This window comes from Medicago truncatula, chromosome 5 (assembly GCF_003473485.1).
Source record: "Medicago truncatula cultivar Jemalong A17 chromosome 5, MtrunA17r5.0-ANR, whole genome shotgun sequence".
NCBI classification, from domain to species: Eukaryota; Viridiplantae; Streptophyta; class Magnoliopsida; order Fabales; family Fabaceae; genus Medicago; species Medicago truncatula.
The window spans coordinates 39,455,813-39,473,834 of record NC_053046.1 but is presented as its reverse complement, the minus strand read 5'-3'; the positions used below and the strand labels follow the sequence as shown (position 1 = coordinate 39,473,834).

General features: G+C 32.0%; 1 protein-coding gene across 2 annotated transcripts; it reads right to left on the bottom strand.

Annotated features, from left to right (window-relative positions):
* Nucleotides 1-8,938, bottom strand: LOC11424555 (SNF1-related protein kinase regulatory subunit beta-1). 2 transcript variants are annotated; one of them, XM_039834472.1, is made up of 5 exons: nucleotides 8,911-8,938; nucleotides 5,203-5,452; nucleotides 1,973-2,151; nucleotides 1,723-1,885; nucleotides 1-714 (listed from the first exon to the last, which is right to left on the bottom strand). In XM_039834472.1, the coding sequence occupies exons 2-5, from the start codon at nucleotides 5,371-5,373 to the stop codon at nucleotides 397-399; spliced, it is 831 nt and encodes a 276-aa protein (XP_039690406.1). In that variant the 5' UTR covers nucleotides 5,374-5,452; nucleotides 8,911-8,938; the 3' UTR covers nucleotides 1-396. The 2 variants fall into 2 exon arrangements, with proteins under 2 accessions (XP_039690406.1, XP_003617136.1); XM_003617088.4 differs by lacking the exon at nucleotides 8,911-8,938 and having other exon boundaries at nucleotides 5,203-5,576.
* Nucleotides 8,939-18,022: the final 9,084 nt, after the last annotated feature.

Genomic DNA, 18,022 nt, shown 5'->3' with positions numbered 1-18,022 from the left:
TGAACCAAACAAGCTGTTTAAGATGTAGAAACAATAGTTTCACTGCTAATGCACTAGAGTTACACTACTCCCATTGTTAACTTGGGATTATAAACCAAAAAAAAAAACATAACTGAGACAGGAACGAAGTTACTTCAGTAGCACTGCCGACATCAAATTTTAGGTACCTTACTGACATTTTACTAATAATTCTAAAAGGAGAAGAAAAACGCAAAATGTTACCAAAAATCTGAAAGTTTTGATGTATCAAGTCGAAACAGAAACACCAGATTCTTTCGAGCATATCTACAGATACAAGACCTTCACATACCACCTACGGAGGGGAGTATTATTTGAACATTTTTTTACAGACTGAGGCTACAAAATAAAACAACAACCTGGACAGCTGTCACATATTTACCTCTTGAGAGGTTTGTAAAGGACAACTGTCACATATTTCGATTGGAACCTGTGAGTCACTCCCATGGCAACAACAGATTTTGAGGCCATGTTTTTCTCTATGAAGACATGATTTAGCACAACATGTTGAGGCTTTGAAGAGGGACCGGAGTCAGCGTTCTCCATGCCTAGGACTGTAAGATGCAGCTGCGAAGGAACAGCCATTGGCTCTTTTGCAAAATCTTCCTCAGCTGGATATGCTTGACCATAACTAGATTCTGGGGAGGGTGGTGCCTCAAACTCAGACACACTTTCAGGGTTTTCTGGCACATAATCCTGCAAAAAACAAGAACATTCAAATCATTAAATGGAAGACAAATCATTTTCATTAAATGGGATGATAACTCCTCATCATAATCAAACAATCAAAAGCAATCATGGACACTCGCCTGGACTAGATAGGACAGGAAATATTAACAAACATTTATTACAATTACAAGGATTTTCTTTTCCTAGGCTTTGTTTGGGAGTTTGGAGGGGAGGGGAGGGATTTGGAGGGTGGGAAATATAAGGAAAATTTGATAAATCTTTCACATTTTTTAGAAGATTATTTTTTTTAGAGAATGATAAACTAATGTTTAAAATTACTATATTTTTTAATTTTAAGAATATTATAACAACATAGATTGAATTTGAAGAACTCGTATAAACCCTCCAAAACCCTCTAAAGTCCTCCAATACAACTTTTGGGTTCCCCCAAATTAGGGGGATCTTGTATTATGAAGAAAACTAAACTCTCCAAAGCCCTCCCCTCCTAAAACTCCCCTATTCTTTCCATTTGCTCCTTCCTTTTTTCCAAAGTCCTCCCCTCCGAACTCGCAAACAAAGCCCTACTGATTAACAACTTCAAATTCATGGAAAGCAAATTAAGTTAGAACTCAAGTTTAATTTAACTATTAAGTATGTTCTATAGTAAATTTCATCACACTAATGCTCTGGCCCTAAAAGCAGAAAATCTCATGAAATTTGGCTTTCCAAAACTCAAGTAAATAAACCAACAGTAGAGTACAGAATCCAGTATTTCCTCGGTCTATATTCATCCTTGATATATGACATAAAAAACAATGAACTCTTTCCTTACCCCTCACATCTAGTTACCTGCACCCCACCACCACCCCCAAAGAAGAAGAAAAAAACTGCCACATATTACATACAAGCAAGCAATCATCGTTGCACCAAAAGGACAAGATCCTCGAATTTCATTTCATAATGAAAAGGATATTGTTCACATAACAATAAGATGTTTGCAGAAGAAGAAAAAAACACAAAAAGGAAGATGCATACATTAACATCAAGAAGATTGCAGACATTCCCCATCTCATCAGCTACATAAGGAAGATCCGGAATATATCTTTGTTCACCGTCGACAATGAACCTGTAATGAAATATACCTGATGGGAGGACTATAAGAATCGAGTGATCCTTGCCACCTCGCTGCAATACCTTCCTGATAATTAAAATTAACCGATTGCTAACTTTTCATGTCAAATTCAATCAAGCTACCATTACTAACAAAGGAGTTATCAAATCTTACCTAGATGCCCAGTTATCCCAAGATCCCTCCACAGCCACACTGTTACCTCCATAATTCCAAGTGATCATAACAGGGATTCCTTGCTCAGGAGCTTGATTAACAATACCATGAGGCTCATTCTGCCACATTTGATTGAGAAAAGGAGGCCCGTTACCTCTTTGTAATGGAGCTAGAGGAACCTGAAAAGTACAGAGAAATCCTATGTTTAGATTTTAATTATTGGCAAGTCTTTAATTTTAGGAAATTCCTAATTTTTTCCCACAGTCATATGAAAATATAACCATGAAGCTTCATTAGACTACAGCTGTTAACAAGGACACATAGCTATGGTGCGAACTGACCCCAATCATTTGGGATCAGTAGCAGAGTTTTATCAGTATTTTAGAGGGGGGGCAAGTATGTAAAGAATATATATAACAATATTGCTTTAAATTTATAGAACTAGTTGGCTGGTGTAGTGGTTAGTTTTGTTGTAATTTAAAGCTAAGTGGACTGAGTTCAAACCTCGCGTTCAACATTTTAGCCAAGGAAATATAAAAAAGGTTTCTGCCAGATTCGATCCCAGGAAACTTAAGCTGCAAAAACGCTCTTCCACAATTGCGCTGGCATACATAGTTTGGTAAATAAATACACATAATGTGTGTGTGTGTGTTGATACTACAAAATTTATGTGTACCTATTGAAAAGAAGAAATTTTTGGGTGGCCATGGCATCCTCATCAAAACTAAGATCTGCCGATGTTTCGGATGTTGCATAGTTAAAATTGTCTAAGATATCTCATGAAATCTAACTTGTTTTGGAGGGCAACTATCACGTTTCCAGATATGGAATCAAATAGTCAATAAAAACGATCACATCAATTGAATTGAATCATGTGGAGTTAAACGAATTTAAATGTGTCATGATTAGGGCCAAATACAAAGTTGTTGGAATATGAAATATATTAAGAAAATGCTATGAGTATGAGGAGCACCACTCTTTTATTTAAGATTGAAAATGTTTTGGAAAACAATTTCCACAATTGAAGATAGACAGTCATTTTCCACATATTGATGGTTTTTTTTTACTGACTAGGAAATTATTTTTGGGCTGACAGCTAAAAAAATATGCATTAGCAGCAGCAGACCAAGGAAAAACTTTCCTATATATGAAAGGGTAAAAAAATAAAAAATATTTTGTCCATGTTAAATGAAATTGTGCACAATCCATTCATCTAAAATTCAAAGAAGGCAGTAAAATAGCGAAGGACAGTGATAACTCGTATAAAGTTGATAAAGTATGAGCCTGGTCTGTTAAAATTTACTGGAAATGGAAATCTATGAACTCTACATGAGAGATTCCCAGGAGAATGGGGGGATAACTGCCAAACAAAACATTTTCTCTCAATTCTCTTATCAACGCAAAAAATAGAAAATTCCAAACAATGACCAGGAAGAAAGATGACAATGAGCAATTTCCAAATCAACGGGATCAATATAAAGTGTACACAGATCAGGAGAGAATAAATGTATATGCAATGCAAGTGTTCATGCTTATAATCTTGCGTAGAAATTTTGATATTAAATAAGCTTAAAAGCTTAAAAATATAACCGCATACAAGATTTTTTGTGCACATCATGATGCATTGGTTACGAAATCCAAAATTGCTAGGTCAACATTGGCACAGTGTTCTGTGAACTCACGTTCCAATACTGCATGTGTTATTTTTCAATTCAGAAACTTCGAGGACAGTAAGCTAGTAGCCAAGGGAACATGTCACAACAAAACTCAATACAAAACAAAGTCCATAGTGTTTCACCCATAAAATGGCTTCTACAAAATATATATCTTATTGACTTTCCAAAGTCCACACATCGAATCGCAAACAGTCAATCCAGAAGCTTGAATTGAAAGCCAAATTGACAATCGTACTTCTCAATTACAACTATACACAACATATGGACATAAAGCATATATCTCATAGACATTCCTCCAAACAGATCATTTCACAATTTACACACTTGATCAAGGACGTTATTAAATGCAATTCCCGATACACACTTGATCAAGGACGTCATTAAATGCAATTCCCAATTTCCAAAACAGACAAAATCAACAGATTGAGTCCGTTAGACTAGAACAATTAATGTGAATTTCCAAATGGTGTAACGCTACATATACAATTATCTGGTACAACTAACAACCATCTGCAACGTGAAGACATGGCTCCACGTGTTTTACAAGGACAAAAATCATGTGGTCCAACTCAAACTAAGATGGAATCGTGTGTTAATGTCTGAACCGTGAAGTTATGACTAAGTGTCTGTTTGTTTTCAAGTTCAATAAGCACCAAATGGTCAACGGCTTCTTGCCTGTTTGTTTTCAAGTTAAACAGGCTCCAAATGGTCAACGGTTTCTTCCTTATCAGTAAGGACTGCTTTTAAATGTGTGCATGCTTGGCCCACATAAACAAACACCCTGCGTTAGTAAATTTGGTAAATTGTTTTCGACTCTCACTAAACCAAAATGAGATTGCATTATTGCAAGGAATCGCAAAAATGGTAAGCTAACTACATTAACAGACAGATTGTCAAGCATAACCGTTCTTCAAAATCTTCAAAGAGATTAAAGCAATTAATTAACTTTCTAGATTCGCAACATTACACTTCATCACCCCCTCATTCCCTATCTAATCAAGTTTTGGACAGACAAATCACATGGAAATCAACCACACATTAATTCCTTTTGAAATCACATTCATATATACATACACAATCAATGCGCGCGTGAGCCAATCGATCAATAAATAAATAACAGAATTTGCGGATCCATTTAATATAACACACGCAATAACCTACAGTTTAAACTTGGTAATAACATTAATTCCTAATTCAATCCAAATCACATTCATCAACTATACACGATCCATGCACTCGCGAGCCAGCCAAATCAATAACAGAATCCGCAGATCCGACCAATTAAACAAACAGAATAATCTACATACAATTTAAACTCAATAATAATCCACAGTTTCAACAAAATTAACCTATTAGCATTTAATTTAATTCATAAAATGATTATTAACATTAATCAAACATACTAATCACAAAATGAACAGCATCATCAACGAACACACAAAATCGAAATTCAATTCAACAGTAACGATTAACGAACGAAAATAACAACTAACATTATTGTATAACAAAAAATTCAGAAAAGCGTAAAATGAAAGAACGAAATAGAAAGCGAACCTGAGGACCGAAGAGGATCGGCGATCTGGAACGACGAGGACTTTGAGGCGGACTATTTGCCATTGAATCGGAAGAAAAAGCACGAATAGGAGGTGGCGCGTGAGGTTCACGACCGGAAGGATCGCCGGCGTCGGGAATAGCTCCGTCTTCTCTTCCGTTAGCGTTTCCCATATTGTTGTCGTTTACTTGCAATGTAGATGAAGGAAGAAGAGTAAACGACAACGAGAATTGTGAGAGAGAGAGAGAGAGAGTTTGTTGAGAAGTGAAAGTGTTGCAAAGAAGAAGAAGAAGAAGAAGAAGAAAACGGTTATCGTTGTTCGTTCTTATCAAGTTTTGTGTCTGAGTCTGATCTGACGCTGGGATGTTTTGGACTTTCGAGCCAGAAATTTTATTATTAAAAATAAAATATGAGGGAGAAGAGAAAAAGATAACTTTTTTTATTTTCTTACACTTTTTATGGTATAAAAATATCGAAATTATTAAGCGGAACATTATGATTAGGGTTCGAATTTAAAAACTTCACTTATGTGTGAATTTATAATAATTTTGTCATTTCGTATGTCTAAAAAAAAAAGATACGCGCAACATTTTCTCTTGAATTTGACTCAACTATTACGATATCTTTGGTTAACAAAGGATGTCCCTCGACACACACATCCTTACTTTTCTATTGTCACTCTCTTTTTTCTTTGAAGAAATTAAACTAATTGATCCAAATTAAAATTTAAGATGTCCGCACAAGGGATCAAACAGATGCCTTGGTCTATCGATGACAACCTCTTTACCACTTTGCCAAAGTATATGTTTGTCTCACTCATTAATCGTCTTATAATGAAGGATTAACATATTAGCGTTTCTTATATTTTTAGGCAGACAAACCAAAGTAGCTGATTGATTTTCGAGTTATGCCTTTTTAATACCTACGTGTACTTACTATTTGGACCTCCATTGCCGAGTTATCTTAACCTTTTACGACAGGATATAGCCAATGTCTATTTTAATCGACGTATTCGTTTGTAATTTAGCCTAATAACCTCCCTTGTAATTAAAAAACAAGAAGAAGAATCAAATCACGGTTTTCTTTCACGGAAGTTACACATATCATCGTATTTACAACCTAATTTCTTACTATGATTTTACTTTGTTGTATGTAAATAAAAAACAAGCAACATTTGTAAGATCAACCACTATAAATTACATCAATATTGTTAGATTTAATTTCTTTTGAAGTGTCGTAGATTTGAACCTCTTATTATGTGTGTATAACTTACTTCGTCTGTGACGAAAAAGTGAAAAACAAACAAAAACTATTGTATTAAAACTTAAAAGGAGGAAGAGGAATCCTAATAAAGGCTCTAGTGATTTAAAAGGGTTGAGATCCTCTTCATTTAAATTTTTCTCCATTTTTACAATTTGGAGAGATATAGACACATAAAGTAGGTGGTGGGTCATATCATTAAATAAGTCTGACTATCATTAATTATTTTTAAGAATTTGTGTCTATATCTCTCTAAATGGTAGAAATAGATAAAAATTTAAATGGAGAGGATCTTAACTCACTTGAAAAGAAAGAGGAAAAAAAAACATGGTTGGAGGATTTTGATAAGAAAGATGAAACAAAGAAATAATGTCTCAAATGAGAGGTTCAAGGGACATCATACTTGTAAGACTCAAAGAAATCATGAGATGATTCAAATTAAGTATTTTGATATCGCAAGGCAAATTTCTACTCCTTCCGTTTCAAAATATAAGCAAAATTTATTTTTAAGGTTCATTCAATTAATGATCTATGTGGTTCATGTGGTTCATAATATAAACCTCATACATCATTAATGGAATGAAGTTAAAAAGTAAAATTTGCTTATATTTTAAAACGGAGGGAGTACCACTGAGCTAAAGCTAATAGATAATTTTCATTAATTTAAAATTTAAATAGTTTCTACTTTCTAAACAATGAACGAAAGTCCTTTTTAAATAATAACGAACAAAAGTACCTTTTAAATAATACAAATTTTTATTTTTGATATAATTATACGTTCTGAATAGATGTGCATCCATTGAAAAGATGGTATAATGAATGAGTAGTACAATTTTTATGTTTAATGGATAATTGAATTTAATTTTAGTTATTATGTCCTCGTGAGCTTAGCTCTATTGATAAAGACTATGCATAATATCTGTAAGGTAGGGGTTCAAACTTCGGCCACCACAAAAAATATAAATTAGTTATTATCATTCGAACTCCAGCCACCACAAAAAAAAAAATTGGTTATTATCGCTGGGGAAAATCCAAATTGATTTTTAGGTGAAAAATGATTGCTGAGACTTTATTTATCTCCTAACCTATCATTAAGGCAATATTCCTTTAAAAATTGGAGGGTTAACACACACAAAATTGATTGTTTTGATTCATCTATTATAAACAAATTGACATTGATCAAATATTCATTTTGCATCGTAAACCAACAGAATTAGTTTATTGTTGAAGTATTTAGTAACATTTTTTATTCATCGTAGTTCTGAGTGTGGGTTACAGATTATGAAATCAACAAATGGAAAACAAAAGTTTATTTCTAAATGATTAGCTGACAAAATGCAAGATTCGCATGAAGAAATAGCTGCCAAGCCTAATTTTGATGCGTCATGTTAACCGGTGTTCTCGGGATACTAGTTAAGAAAATTAAAAATATGAAATTTTAAAATGAAAATAACACTTTTTATATTTTTAAAGAGTTGACAACACAAATTTTAATGTAATATTTATTATATTTGACTATCAATTTTTATACTAGGGTTTGCGAAACGAAAGACACTTTGTATTAAAAAAGTAGTAAAAAAAGACGTGCTTCACACTCACGGACAAAGGAATACTACTAAAATGCAATGTACGAGTCTCGTCCCCCGGTCTAAAGACAATTTGACATTTTCTTTTCTTTCCATTTTGGTAACTAATAAAATATGCTCTTTATCCCGTATATAAGCATGGTTTAATAGTTAGTTAATCAATACAAGACATATTGAATACAAAGATTATGATTATAAACTACCTTGTGATATACAATATGTTGATTTATCAAATATATTAGATATTTGAAATTCATTTGAGTTGGTTTGATACAGTTTGATTCTTCCTGAAGTTAATTTAGATAGGTTAGTTTAACTTCAATTAAAAAATTTACTCAATTAGATATTTGAAATGCATGAATTCTTTCTCAAATGATACTTCTTATGCATCTCTCTTCTTATCACCTTATATATATATATATATATATATATATATATATATATATATATATATATATATATATATATAAGGTGATAATCAATTAGAATTCTCATTATTCTAAAATGGATCATCAATATCATCCTCTTGTGTGAGCTCAATATAATATGAGTCTCGTCTCTTGATTGATATAAACTCAATAGAACTGGATGTATTAATGTCAATAATTGACCATTTCGCAAATAATCTTACTTGATATATATCATGCAATCACCAAATCACAATTTACAACATTATAATAATACATCATGTAGTTGTAACTTGTAAGCAACACTTTTTTTTTATTAAAGCAATAAAAGTTCCCCAAAAGGACTTGAGGACGAAGATGGTGTGCATTCAAATGATTGAATCAACAAGTTAAAGATAACTCCAAATCGATTACTATCACGTGTGTGTACTATTGAAAACTAGCAAAGTTCTGAATTGAGAGAGAGAGAGAGACCTATTGTAAATTGACCACTCACCAAATTGTTTACAATTTAAATACAAGGTAGGACCAATGGAAAAAAAATTCCATATAAATTATAATTACAAGAATCAAGTTCAGATGGATGAAGACGGATGTTAAGGATAATTTCAAGATTGAAAATAATATTTAATATAATTTTTATTAACTTTTACTTACGTTTCAGCTCAGATTTTCAAACTACCTTCTTCCAAGAATTAGAGGGTTGAGTGAAAGAAAAAAAAGAATCGACCTTCCATTAAGGAGACCAATTGCAATTGCGGTCACCTTCACTCTAGTCTAGTGGGACAAGCAGGGGCATGCCCATCATTAGCAACTTGCCAAGGGCCATAACCATTCAATAGTTGGACATGCAGTAACAATAAATATCCAAAGGGTCCAACTTTTTTTTAAAGTAATTAGGGTGTAGTAGATACCGAGTTTCTCTTTGGAAAAAAAACTCAATTTTGAAAAAAATAAGAGAAAATGTTACAATTTAATCATCATATCTTATACTCCCTCCGTTCCAAATTATAAGCAAAAAGTTTTTTAGAGTATAATTTTGTGCTTTCTTTGAAAAAAGTTTTATAGGAAAATGTAAAAACAATTTTCATTGGTTATTGATTATGGAAAAAATGAAAGAGAGAGAAAATTGAATATAATTTGCATTTAATTTTATGAGAATAAACAAAAGTTTTTCTTGAAAAATAGTTTTTTTTAAAAAAAATAAGATTAAATAGGATAAAAGTTTGTCTTTTTTATTTATATTTTGAGACAAAGAACGGAGGGACTATAAAGTAAATACCTTGTGATTGTCAACGAGGTATTGAGAGACAGTGGCACCTTAAACTCATTACAAAGACCCAAAAACCAATATGTACCTTGCAGCAAAAGTATATTGAGAGAACTTAATTAGTCCCTTAGTTAAATCTTGGCTAGTCAAACTCCCATTATCAAATACATGAATACGTTGCATATTTCCCCAACTATTCTTCAAACTGAGTGCTGCGTCATAGTCATTAGAGTGTGTGTCCTTATTTTTTCTTATCAAAATATAGAAATGTCAATGATTATGCATCATAATAAGGTGTGACAAATGAAATCTTCAATAGTTGCTTACTTATCATCCACAATACAACAAATTCCTTAATTATTTAAAGTGGTGATACATGTACATCCATAGGTGGTATACACACTTAAACCTCCACATAAACATGTGACACGTGTCCTAGACCCCACAAACACTTTGTCTCTCTTCTCTTTCATCCATCTCTCTCCTCTAGAATATGTGGGGGTGTATGAGTGGTATGGAAATATGAGTGGTCTACCAATCATTTTCCATTATTTATGACATGTACTCGAGTAATCCCAATATCCTCGTCATAATATAAACATTATGAACACGGACCACAAACTCCATAGCTTGAAGGCAAGAATAAATTATTTGGCAAAAACTCCATAGTGAAAATTGTATTGTATTAACATTACTCCCTTCAAATGCAAAATATTTGTTTTTGTACTTACCAAACCGATGCTGAAGCATAATTTGAATTACGAGTTGTGATGAATATATAATTTGACTTTTCAATATATCCGCAACACAATGTGAGTTGAATTTGATCAAAGCTGTCTAAACACATGTTCAGATTTTAATATCCGAAAAATTTCAATTACACTTTGGTTTATAAAATCTAAACAAAAACAAAATGATCAATTTGAAGGACGTGCAAAAAGAAAATAATTTCTATTCTCAAAAGGAGATAAAATGGTCAATTTGAAGAGTGCACGAACATAAACACAGTTCTTCTCTTCTCTTTAGAGGTTTAAAACGTTTAAAATGGAAGAATGATGATATATGACATAAATTGAGACGCTTAAGAGACAATCTATGTCCATACACATCTATCTCTTCCATTTCTAATTTACATTTCAGACTAATATAAACATAATGTTTTGTTGTATTGTGTCCGATGTGGGCCTTAAATAAAACCAACATGATATGCAGTAATTACTTTCTGTCATGAAATTTGTCTCAAACATCATCAAAATTGTAACGCCTTGGATTTTGATCCTAGACATTACGCCTAATTCATTCACATTTTCGAAAATTACTACTATTTTCTTTTTATCATTAATAATAAATTCTTAGCAAAATCTATACAAAATTCTTAACATAATTTAATAAAAATTCCTAAAATAAATATCCTTTAAAATTTAAAATTCGATCAAAAACCCAATTTGTCCCCCGTACGCACTTCAAGCAAAAATCATAAAAGGTTGCTTGGCTGGATCAAAATTGAGAAATCTTAGAGACAATCAATTTAATCCCCTCCACTTTCATCATAATTTATAAGACATTTCACCTCGATTATAAACATAGTATTATGTTGTATTGTGTCCAATACGGAACTTTAATAAACCCAACATGATGTTCGTAGTTACTTTTGTCATAAAATTTGTCTAAAAAATCATTTGTCCCAATTATATGAATCCCTATGACGTTGGTGTATTCTATTCTAAAAATAATAAAAGATACATGATAAAATAAAAAGAAATAGTAAAGGAGAGACATTGATAGACTTTAATAAATCCAACTCTTTGCAGGTTGCTTCCAAATTGATACATAGCCAGCCAAAGACCGTTTACGAACCTTCACTGTGGAACAATTTGACTATTTACCAGTTCGTGATTTCTCAACTGTCTACTAATTGAAAAAACAATTTCTCCTTTTTCTTGATTATAAGGTTATTAGAGATAATAAACAAAGAAGAGTTCACATTCTAGTTAATCAACACTACAAAAAACAAAATCAAAATAACAATTCAAAGATAAATACAACTTTTAAAGTATTTTGTATTTCTTTCAAATTACGTTCAACATATAATTATTTGTTTAATGAAATTTGTAGAAGCCATGTATATAATGCATTAGTGCCAACATTCCACAGTTTCAAGATTTCAATTTTGAACATATATTTTGAATCCAAAATCTTAAAATGAACAAAACTGCAACACTGTAGCATGTTATAGTGTTAGTGATGGAATTAAATATTTTCAAGTTCTTAACAATAGGTTCACAATTTCACATAAACTACTTAACATAAGTTTTAGGTGACAATTGTTTTACATTTTCTCAAATTCTTATTTCTTATTCACTTGAAGAGGTTGTTCTAACAGTGGTAAAATAATCAATTTTGAAGGCGCACGAGAAGTTAATAGGTCGGAAAAAGAAATTCTCATCCAATATAGAGGTCTATAAAATGAAACTATGTATACGCAGACCAAAATGAAGACACAGTTGAGGGAAATAAATTGTGATAATTTATTTCCCTTACACATGCCTCACACTTAAAATTGACATATGAGACAATTATAAATATAATGATATGTTGTATTGTGATCGATGTGAGACTTTAATAAATCGAACATGATATATAGTAGTTACTTTCAGACATGAAATTTGTCTCAAACGTCATCAAAATCATTTGTATATTGAATAAAATGAAACAAATTATATATATGAATCCCTATAATGTCCGTGTATTCTAGTCTAAAAATAATTAGGGTCATGCTCTGGTCTGTCTGATTAGTAAGGTTCGGCCAAATAAAGATACATGACAATATAACAAGCTAATTATATGAATCAGTAAATGAAGAATACAAAAAGGAAAATAAAAATAACAATTCAAAGATAAATATAAATATGTCACTCACCACATCCTAAAATATCAACACTAGTTTGGAAATATGGTGAAACACATGATGGCAACCTTTCATTTCCCATGAAGACTTCTTTAGCAACCTCATAGACCTAGTAAATAAATGAAAAACAAAAGTTTCTCCAATCCACAAATAGAACATAACAAAGATGAATATGGAAAACTAACAAAAGTAATTTGATCATATTTGTTCTTGGTGCCTTTATTTCTTTATTGGCATCTAAAATATAGAAAGTTGACATTTGTGTTTTATGCTTGTAATTCCTTGAGTGAGAGTGTTAAACAATATGAGACCTTTACATTTTTTATAAGTGAAGTACTTAGAAAGGGAAATAGGGAGTGTCTTGTGTGGTTGGCCTCTAGTTCTCGACCGCCCATGTTGAGCTTTCCCTCCTTTTGGCCTCCATGGTTTCTCGTTGGGGGGTTGATCAGTGGGGTTTTGGTGTTCTTGCTTTAGCTTCCGTTGTTGTTGTGGTGTTTTCGTTTTTCTCTTTTTCTTATAGAGGATCAAAATGAAGTGATTTTAAAAGGAATATATAATCAAAACCGTGAGTTATGATGAATATATAATTTGAAATGTGAGTTGTATTTGATCAAAGACTATTCAAATTTTATAATCCAAAAAATGTCGGATACAGAGAAGTTAATAAATGGAAAAGGAGATTGTTGGAGACAATAAATCGAGAGATGTTAGAAACAGTTAATTTATTGCCCTTACATTCTCCTAAGCTTATAAAGACAGTTTAAACAATTATAAATATAGTGTTATGTTGTCTTGTGTCCGATGTGGGATTTTAATAAATCCAACATGATGTTAGTAGTCATAAAATTTATCTAAAAAATCATCAAAATCATTTCCAAACTAAAAATCATTTACCAATCATATGAATCCATATAATGTCCATGTATTCAAATCTAAAAATAATTAAATATACATGACAAAATAAAAAGAAATAGTGACATGGATAGACGTAATGATAAGATACATGACAAAATAAAAATAAAAGAACAAGTTGGCTAGTTACGGATTCGCGATTTCCCAACTGTCTACTAAGTGAAAAAACATTTTCTCTGTTTTCTTGATTATAAGGTTATTAGAGATAAACAAAGATGAGTTCACATACCATGAATCAACAATACAAAACATAAAATAAAATAACATTTCAAAGATGAATATAAATTTGTGATGCTCATGTCACAGTCCATATCCTAAAATATCAACACTACTTTGGAAATATGGTGAAACACATGATAGCAACCTTTCATTTCCCATGAAGCTTTCTGACCTATGCATTCCTCAGAGCCCTAACTATGAATGATGTTATTGCTTATAGAACATAGCAAAGATGAATATGGAAAACAAATACAAAAAACATGTCTCAAAGGTGGAAGAATTCGATAAAATCATGTATCATAGACTAATTTTTCTAGAAAATTTCTCTACACAGCACATCATCTAAGATCTACTTTATTTCAGTTGATTTGGAAGTTAATCATCTTTTCAAGAACTAGACTCCCTAATATCACTCTGCACAGACTCTTGCCACACCTGCAAGGACACTTCCATGACTTCTTTCATCCAAAACTTGACGCGTATTAGCTTAGAGTTTTTGAAGGATAATAGTGACTTTGAAAGGAACTTATCGGTGAGTTTGAGCTTCAAGTCTTGTTGATCTGACTCAATGAATCGCACACTGGTCTTGTTGAAGGATAATAGTGACTTCTTGAAATTGTTTCTTTTTTTAGGGGAAAAAATTGAATTTGATAGAGTTGTTGAATGTTAGGCCCAGCATCCTATGTTGGTAGAGACTTTGGAGTGGTACAACAGAATACTTAGGTCATATGCTGAAGTTACTCAAGTCAGCAATTCAAAGTCTCGGTTAGAAGTATACAAACACAAAGTTATATCATTTAGTTAGCTCTGTGGGAATAATGAATCCAAGTTGGTATAGAATTCGTGATATCCCACAGTTACCAATGAATCTAAAAATTATTTACACTACTAGAAACTCACGTTTTTCCTGCGGAAATTATTCCACAGGAATTCCTGAGTATTTTGCTGCCATTTCCTTTTTGAACGAAATTTCCTGCAGTAATATTACCTTTTAACTCTTTTAATGTAAACAAAACTTTGTTAGTATTAATCTTCACACCGTATGTTTTTCAAGTCGAAGGCACTGCAAGATACAAGGGAACTTTTTCAGCGTTACTGTGATGAGAAAGGGATAAAATTACTTCAAGATCTGCACTTGTATGGGGTCTTTTATATGTGAAACCTGTGATCACATTGCAGAATATTCAATTTCTTATTTATCGCCAAAGGCTCTCCTATCTTTCGAACTAAATTGTTGATTTCATAACTCTAATTTCTAGCTGGTGAGTTTTTCCTTATCCTTATAATTTTTATGCATTTTCCCCCCTTTCGTTATCAAAGATATATTTATTTTCTCAACAGTCGGTAAGATGTTTGTTATCCACGTCTCTAGGTGTCAATGTATTTTGTGTGTTCACTGTCATGCTTTTAGAATTGAGATGTCTGAGATGATTCAAGGAAGAATGGATGATGTGGTTATAGTTTTCGGTTCTCTTTTATTTCATCAAATTCCCTTGTTTGTGTGTGAGGCTACGGTACAATTGAACTAATTGAACTCGATCCTTTCTCTTCGTCTATTCTCTTCTTACTAAACAGTGAGCTAGTTGTTCTGTTGTGATAAAATGTTATTGTTTGTTATTGTCCCATGATTTGTCTTATAAATTGAACACAACAAGACAGTTTGGCCGAGTGGTCTACGGCGCCAGATTTAGGCTCTGGTCCGAAAGGTCCCACAGCTGTCATTATTTTTGTTTTTTCATCATTTATCACCAAAACACAAAATGCTCAAATAATATCACCAATTATCATTGCTATGAATACTCTCATCTAACTAAACGTATAAATTATGTCTCAGGTTGTAGAATTCCATAAAAACAACATATAAATGTATCATAAACTAATTTTTCTTTTGCTATTTAATTTTTTTTTAGAAAAATTTTCAACACAGCACACCAATTTTCATAACATAATCATCATTGTAACTTAGATTAAGTCGATTACAATCCCGCAGTTTAAACGTGCTAACAAAACCTTCTTAATTTCAGTTGTTTTGGAAGTTAATCACCTTTTCAAGAACTAGATTCCCTAATATTACTCTGCATGGACAACTGTGTCTATTCATTTACAACAGAAATCACGACAATCTTCAGAGCTAATCGGAACAACACAATCCTAGACTGTAACAAAAGTCAAAATAAACGTTTAAAATGACCCAATCAACCAAAAATGCAATAAACACACAAAAAACCGTCTGAATCGTCCACAGCCTGACACATTTCGGTTTTATAATATGAACTATTGCTCAGTATTGGTTCGAATGATATAATTTGAAACGGGCACATATTGTGTTAATAATTATGATTCGGGTGAATTGACACATTTTGGATTATATACTTCGAACTGTGTTCGACACACATAAAAATAAAATTTATTGTTAAATCAACCAGGATTAAAATGTGAGTTGTGATGAATATAAAATTTGAAATATGATTTGAATTTGATCAAAATTGTATAAATACAGTTCAGATTTTATAATCTAAAAAATGTCAAATACTCTTTGGATTATAAAATCCAAATAAAGGTAAAATGATCAATTTGGAGGGCGCTTAATAAATTAATTGGGTGGGAAAAGAATTTTGTTTCCCTTATTGAGAACCATAATTAAGTGATTTATAAAGGGAATAGATTGATCATAGTGATTTATAATTTGGAATGTGGGTTAAATTTGATCATAACTGTGAAAACACAGTTCGGACTTTTTAATCAAAAAAACGTCAAATACATTTTGGATTATAAAATCCAAACAGATGTAAAGTGATCAATTTGGAAGGCATGCCGGATGTTAAGAGGATGGGAAAAGAAATTATCTTTGATTATAGAGGACCAAAATGAAGTGATTTTCTAAATATTTTAAAATCCAAAAGGAGGTAAAATGAAATTTGAAAGGTGCACACAAGTTAATATGGAGGAGATAAAATTCTCTTCCATTTTAGAGATAAAAAAAGAAATTATGTTACAAGATTATAAATTGAGAAGTAAGATCGTGAATCTATATCCTTCCAACTTTTCCTTCCATTTGTAATTCACATTTCAAACAAATATAAACTTTGTTGTATGGTGTTCGATGTAGAACTTTCCTAAATCGAACATGATATAGTAGTCACGTTCTGTCATGAAATTTGCCTCAAACATCACCAAAATCATTTGTATTGAATAAAATGAAACCAATTATACGAATCTCTATAATGTCTGTGCATTCTAGGCTAAAAATAATTAAAGATACATGACAAAATAAAAAGCCAATTATACGTATAAGTACTTTACTACGTCTTAAGAAACTAGTCGGGATTGGGAAGGGAAGGAACTACGGAAGGCTTTGTCTTAAGAAATTTCTCTACGCAGCACATTAACTATTCCTTAACTGAATCATAGTAACTAAGATCAATTTAAAAATGCTAATAAGACCTACTTAATTTCAGTTGTTTTGGAAGTTAATCATCTTTGAAAGGAACTTATCTGCGAGTTTGAGCTTCAAGTCTTGTTGATCTGACTCAATTAATCACACACTTGAAACTAAACTAACGCCTCTTTCTCAATCCAATGCCATAGCTAAAAAAAGTAAAATAATACGTAAAATATTACGTAAATGAAGTGCTCTAAAAGATAAGATGGAAAAATATTTCGTTTGAAACATTTAGGAGACTAAATTCAAGAGATGGTGCACAAAATCAACTATAATTATTAGACATTGAATACTTGTAATCAACTATAATTCTAAACATGCATGCAGTACAAACCAAAATCACAGGACAAAATTATTAGACATTGAATACTTGTAAATTTATGCAGTTAAAGGAGGGAAATCTCAAGTTGAATCAAACACAATATGATTGAGCATATGCAGTAACAATCTCAAGTGTTGGTACTAATTATGGACTAAGCTCAACTGCAAATCAAATTCGGAGACGTTTTAAAATAACCCAACATACAAGTGAGTCTACCTATTTACTTGTTTGAACTCTCGCAGAGGGAATTGAAGAATAGGTTCACATAAACTACAGAATGTCAATTTTGAATCCACAATCTTAAAATGAACAAAACTTTTTCTCAATTTTGAAGAGGACTAAGCTCAATTTTGAAGAATGGGAGACAATTGTTTCACATTTTCTCAAGTTGTAATTTCTTAATCACTTGAAGAGGTTGTCCTAAACATCTCTGGCACAAGGTCACAAACACCAACAACTTTTGCACCTAGCTTGAGATTGTTGTACAAATAAGTAG

Excerpts from the sequence above, each read along its gene's own strand:
- LOC11424555 (XM_039834472.1), bottom strand. The coding sequence starts at position 5,373 with ATGGGAAACGCTAACGGAAGAGAAGACGGAGCTATTCCCGACGCCGGC. Across the intron at positions 2,152-5,202 it reads CGATCCTCTTCGGTCCTCAG|GTTCCTCTAGCTCCATTACA; the intron begins GTTCGCTTTCTA and ends TGTACTTTTCAG. Across the intron at positions 715-1,722 it reads GCAATCTTCTTGATGTTAAT|GATTATGTGCCAGAAAACCC; the intron begins GTATGCATCTTC and ends TGTTTTTTGCAG.